General features: G+C 47.8%; 1 protein-coding gene across 1 annotated transcript in view; it reads left to right on the top strand.

The window, feature by feature from the left end:
* LOC109294316 (cytochrome P450 3A1-like) overlaps positions 1–4,946 on the top strand; it is a 52,355-nt gene that overhangs the window by 38,643 nt on the left and 8,766 nt on the right. Inside the window, exons 8-12 of the mRNA XM_019512616.1 lie at positions 6–98; positions 699–826; positions 1,144–1,231; positions 1,624–1,784; positions 3,329–3,555. Coding sequence (XP_019368161.1) covers positions 6–98; positions 699–826; positions 1,144–1,231; positions 1,624–1,784; positions 3,329–3,555 — 697 coding nt within the window. The remainder of the gene's footprint in view (positions 1–5; positions 99–698; positions 827–1,143; positions 1,232–1,623; positions 1,785–3,328; positions 3,556–4,946) is intronic.

Below are 4,946 nucleotides of genomic sequence, written 5' to 3' on the forward strand. Positions count from 1 at the left end.
GAACGTTGACTCCATGAACAACCCAAAGGACCCTTTTGTTGCCTACATCAAGAAGTATCTCGAGTTCAAATTCTTAAACCCAGTGCTCATGTTAGTAGGTATGAGGCTTCTGCACACCTAAGCTCTTAGCCCCTGGCATGGTGCATTAGGGACTGATCCTACAAGGTGCTGAGATACCCTTATTTCTCATTAATTCAGGGTCCCCTTGCCCTTTCAGGAGGTGTTCAGCATGTCGTTGGACTAGGCCCCCAAAAGGGTTCATAAAGGTGCTAACATAGAAATCATGGTAAAGACCCCATTCTTATGGCCATTGCAGCACTGTGGTAACTGTGTCTATGGTGAACCCCTCCAGGCCAAAATTAAGTGAATGCCAAGGTCAGGTGGAAAAAGTATTTCTTCTATAAAGGAATGTGAATGGAGCAGAGGTGTACACGTCAGGACATTTCCAAGTGAAATTCAGATCCCTCCACACCTTTCCACTGGCAGGAAGTCAGAGCTGGGCTGGGTTCATGGGGCGTCTCCAGCTGTGGTTCACGCCGGCAGCACCAGGACGAGTGGTTTGCCAGTTATTTTTGTTGAGGTGCCCTGACCTTGCTCCCCCTCTTGCTGTGCCCTGTTGCTCCCTGTTCTCTGAAGACCTCTTGGCTGAACATCAGTGTTTGCAATTCAGACCCATGTTTTGTTCCTTTCCTTTTCAGTGGTGTTCCCCTTTCTGACCCCTGTTCTGAAGAAAATGAATGTGACTGTGATGCCCACAGGATTCATGGACTTCTTCTTCAATGTCCTCAGGAATATAAAGGAGGAACGGCAAAAGAACAGAAACACGGTCAGTCCAGCTCATGTGCCTTCTGTCTTCTTGTGGGCTCTCACTCTAGGGAAGTCCACTTGCATCTCTTGACGATGCACAGATGCTCTTGGTATCAACTTTCAGTTGGCCAAGCTTGGGTGGGCTCAGAGAAGGATCCTATTTAGGCATCTGTGGAAACATCCATTTCTTTCCAAATGAGCTTTCAGCCTGTCACTTCAAGAATTTCAGTCATCAGGCCAGAAGGTTCCCCAGGACCCTGTTGTGCACTGAGGATGCAGTTAGTGTTGAACCTGTGTTGGACCAGCTTACAGGATTTTCCCTCTTTCTGTTCCCAGGAGCGGGTGGATTTCTTGCAGCTGATGCTTGATGCACAGAACCCAGATGACCGCTCCAGACCGAAAGAGGAGAAGCACGCATATAAAAGTAAAGCTGTAGGCGCCCCCTCCCCCCAAGATGGTGTATAAGGGGTAGTAGTTAGCACCTTTAAAGACAACTTCCAAGAGGAAGGAATTTGGGCAAATGGCTCAGGCCCATATCTGAGAAACTTGCCTGGAAATGAGAGGCACCAAGACCCATCAGGAAAGATTAATATGTGCTTATTGGGTGTATTTTTAGACTGTAGAAATCAAGCCGCACAAATATGATTTGTCGATAATTAATTTTGTCTCCCCTCCCCACCTGTTATTGTTGCCTTGGATTGAAAGCCTTTTGGGCAGGGATACTTTCTTCCTTGCGGAGTCCCAAGCTACTACGCCGGTTGCTAAAATCCTGCATTCTCTGAGTTTCGCCCTTCCTGTATGCGTTTGTCTCTCCAGCACTGACAGACACTGAGATTCTGGCACAGGCTCTCGTCTTTATACTTGCTGGTTATGAGACCACCAGTTCCACTCTCAGCTTCATCTCCTATAACCTGGCCACTCACCCTGATGTGCAGCAGCGGCTGCATGAAGAGATTGATGCTGCTCTCCCCAACAGGGTAAGATCTTTGGTGCTCTGTTTCCAGCAGTAGCATCCTGCTCAGAGGCTGATCCCAAACCCCGCTGGAAGGCAGACTGTTCTCCATACAGGACACCTCAGCTACGGTGGGTGACAATCACACATGTGCACCAGTTGAATGCAGGCTTCCTCTGGTCAGAACATCCCAGCACTAGTGGGGAGGTGGAGATTAGGCCTGTGCGAATAGGTAGCTATTTGTTCTGGCTTTGGATCCAGCCGCTCCGAATGGTTGTGATCTGATCTGGAGCTCCTGACTGGATTCCTGAATTCCTGGATTTGAGAAGCCTGCCAAGTTTCAGGAAGATCAGTGCAGGGGTTTGAGGGAAACTGTACCCCAAATTCTTGAAAGCAAAACTCATGTCACATGTGTGTGGTACATCACATGGGGGTGAAAACTGCAGGGATGGTGGCCCCTTGTGAGGCCACAAAGCCTGCCAAGTTTCAAGGTGATAGGTGCAGGGGTTTGGGAGGAACTGCACCTCAAGCTGCGGACAAGTAAAACTCATGACATGGGTGACACTGCACGTGTTAAGGCGCAGCAGGGTGACAGCTGCAGGGATGGTGGCCCCTGCTGTGGTCACGAAGCCTGCCAGTTGTCAAGGAGATTGGTGCAGGGGGTTCTGGGGCCCTGCACCTCCAGCTGCTGACAGGCAAACTCAGGACATGGGTGCTTGTGCAACTGACTGTATCTGTCTTGGGGCAGTTGATTGTCTGTATTGATTATTTCCTCCCCTTAGTCTGTGGTTTTGTAGGGGTCAATCCTTGCTAATTAGCTTGTTAACACCCCAGAACTCCCCTGCACTGATCTCCTCGACAGCTGGCAGGTGTCATGGCCACAGCAGGGGCTAGCAGGCTGTGCCTTAACACACACAGTGTCACCCATGGACATCATGCTCTCAGCAGAGGCTACCATCCCTGCAAGTTTCATCCAAATCAGACAAAAAACAACGAAGTTATAGATATTTCACTGATTCCCCATTATACCCTATAGCCAGATCTCCGAGGTGGCTCCAAAGCTTTTCCAAAGTGGTTCAGAAGCTCTGAGCCACTTCGGACAGCCTATCAAAGCCAGCGCTTCAATCCAAACATGCTGCTTCGGATGCCACACACCGCCCTTGTGGCGATACCCCATGAAACATCCCTTAAAAGACTGGCCTCTCTGTGTCAGGTAGTGCCTAAAAGTGGGAGCAGGGTTAAGAAGAGAAAATGAGGCCACTCCCTCCTGTCTACCTCTAAGCAAATTTTGAAGTAGAAGTGAGAGGGTGAGGATGTTGTAGACATAGAAAAGCTTCGTGGTGCCAATACCTGCTTGACAAGGGCTCATTAGTCTTAGGTTCACCCGTGGTACACTACAATGCAGTGTTTAAGGAAGCTGGGCATCAAACTTCTTCTCCTGGGTCACAACCGCACTGCAACATGCAGGTCTGTTTCGGATAGTTACTGTGCTCATAGGCAGCATGGTAAGCTTTGAGAGAGCTTCCCATGGACCTAGAAGTCCATTCCACTCTGCCAATCTCTCCCAAGGCCAGTCCCGCCTATGAGGCCGTGATGCAGATGGAGTATCTTGATATGGTGGTGAATGAAACACTCAGACTCTTCCCCCCCGGCGGGCGGATTGAACGTGTCTGCAAGGAGACCACTGAGATAAACGGAGTGACCATTCCAAAAGGGACTCTCACCGTGATCCCAAGCTACGTGCTGCATCGTGATCCAGAGCACTGGCCAGAGCCAGAGGAGTTCAGGCCCGAGAGGTAAGGGCGGAAGGGCGGGGGGGGGAGGAAGAAATGCAAATTTGTTGTTCAGCCAGCTCATAGAAACTGCAACAATGGTGGGGAAAGTGTGATTACATTTAAATGGGGCTTTTATCATTGTTTGACATCTAGTCCCAGTATTTCCATGCAAGGAACTTTACAGTCTGCATCCATGGGCTGTGCATGGAATTTAATTAACTGTATTGAAGAAAATGACAGTAAGACCAGCTGCCAGCAGCTGCAGTATTGATGGGTTCATGGCCAGAAATTAAAACAAGAGCCATTGGGGACTGGCATGATGCCATGCAAATTAGCATGTGGAAAGGCAAAGACTTTGTGACCTATCCTGGTCTGACCTTTTGGTGATCCCTAGAGCTCTGGATCCTTTCCTCATTGCCCTGCTGAGTAGCCTCAGAGTTTCTGACCCATTTGGCTCTTGGGACACCTCTTCTCCCTAGCAAATATGAGTCTAATCAACCCCCTAACTAGACCTTACATCTTAGTGTGGGAGAATTTCTAATAGAGATGTGGAGTCCTTTGGAAATTTTGCATGGAGGTTTGGTCCCCTTTGAATTGTCAGTATGGGTATATATATACTTTTGCTGATCATACTCATCTTTCATGGAACCCTTAGACATGATCCACAGATTCCCAGATGTCCATATACCATAGGTTGAAAACCACTAGTTTAAAGAGTTACTTTCTCTTGTGAAAGTCCTGTCCAGTGTTGCATGTGTCTTCAGCAGCTAGCAACCATCCTATCCTAGTGATCTTCCAGCTCCTACCTGGCTTCTGTCTTTCCCCAAACTCAGTGTAACTTTTCCTTTTTTCCCCCAGAAGACTTCTTTTAAATTTTCTCATCATTAATTCCTCATCTCTCATCCCCCATTCTAATTCCCAAGGCACTTGTTAACTTTGGCAGATTATTTCCTTCCAAGGCCTGGCATCTACCTGCTAATTGGACTATTATGTTCTACTTTGATTTGTGCCAGGCCGTACTTGCATACACATTTCCATGAGCAGAAGGGTGCTCCCCTGCCCTAAAATTATTCTATTCCATACAAACATTCCCAGAGTTTTGCTTCCTACCTGTCTCATGGGTATGTTAATATATACTGGGCCATTGTCTAGTGTCACCAGAGATGACTACAAACAGACTAATCATTTCTTGTTTAGGTTGGAACACAAGAACACATTTTGTATCAAATACCATGTTTCACACAAACATAAATCATTATATTTATAAAAAAAGTTGACTGTATCCTTAGGTGTTGACTTTCATAGTCTTTCATAGACTTTCATAGACATTAGGGCTGGAAGGGACCTCAGAAAATCGAGTCCAGCCCCCTGCCTGAAGGGCAGGAAGTCAGCTGGGGTCATAGGATCCCAGC

Source organism: Gavialis gangeticus, unplaced genomic scaffold (assembly GCF_001723915.1).
Source record: "Gavialis gangeticus isolate Ggan-Ray unplaced genomic scaffold, GavGan_comp1, whole genome shotgun sequence".
Taxonomy (NCBI): domain Eukaryota; kingdom Metazoa; phylum Chordata; order Crocodylia; family Gavialidae; genus Gavialis; species Gavialis gangeticus.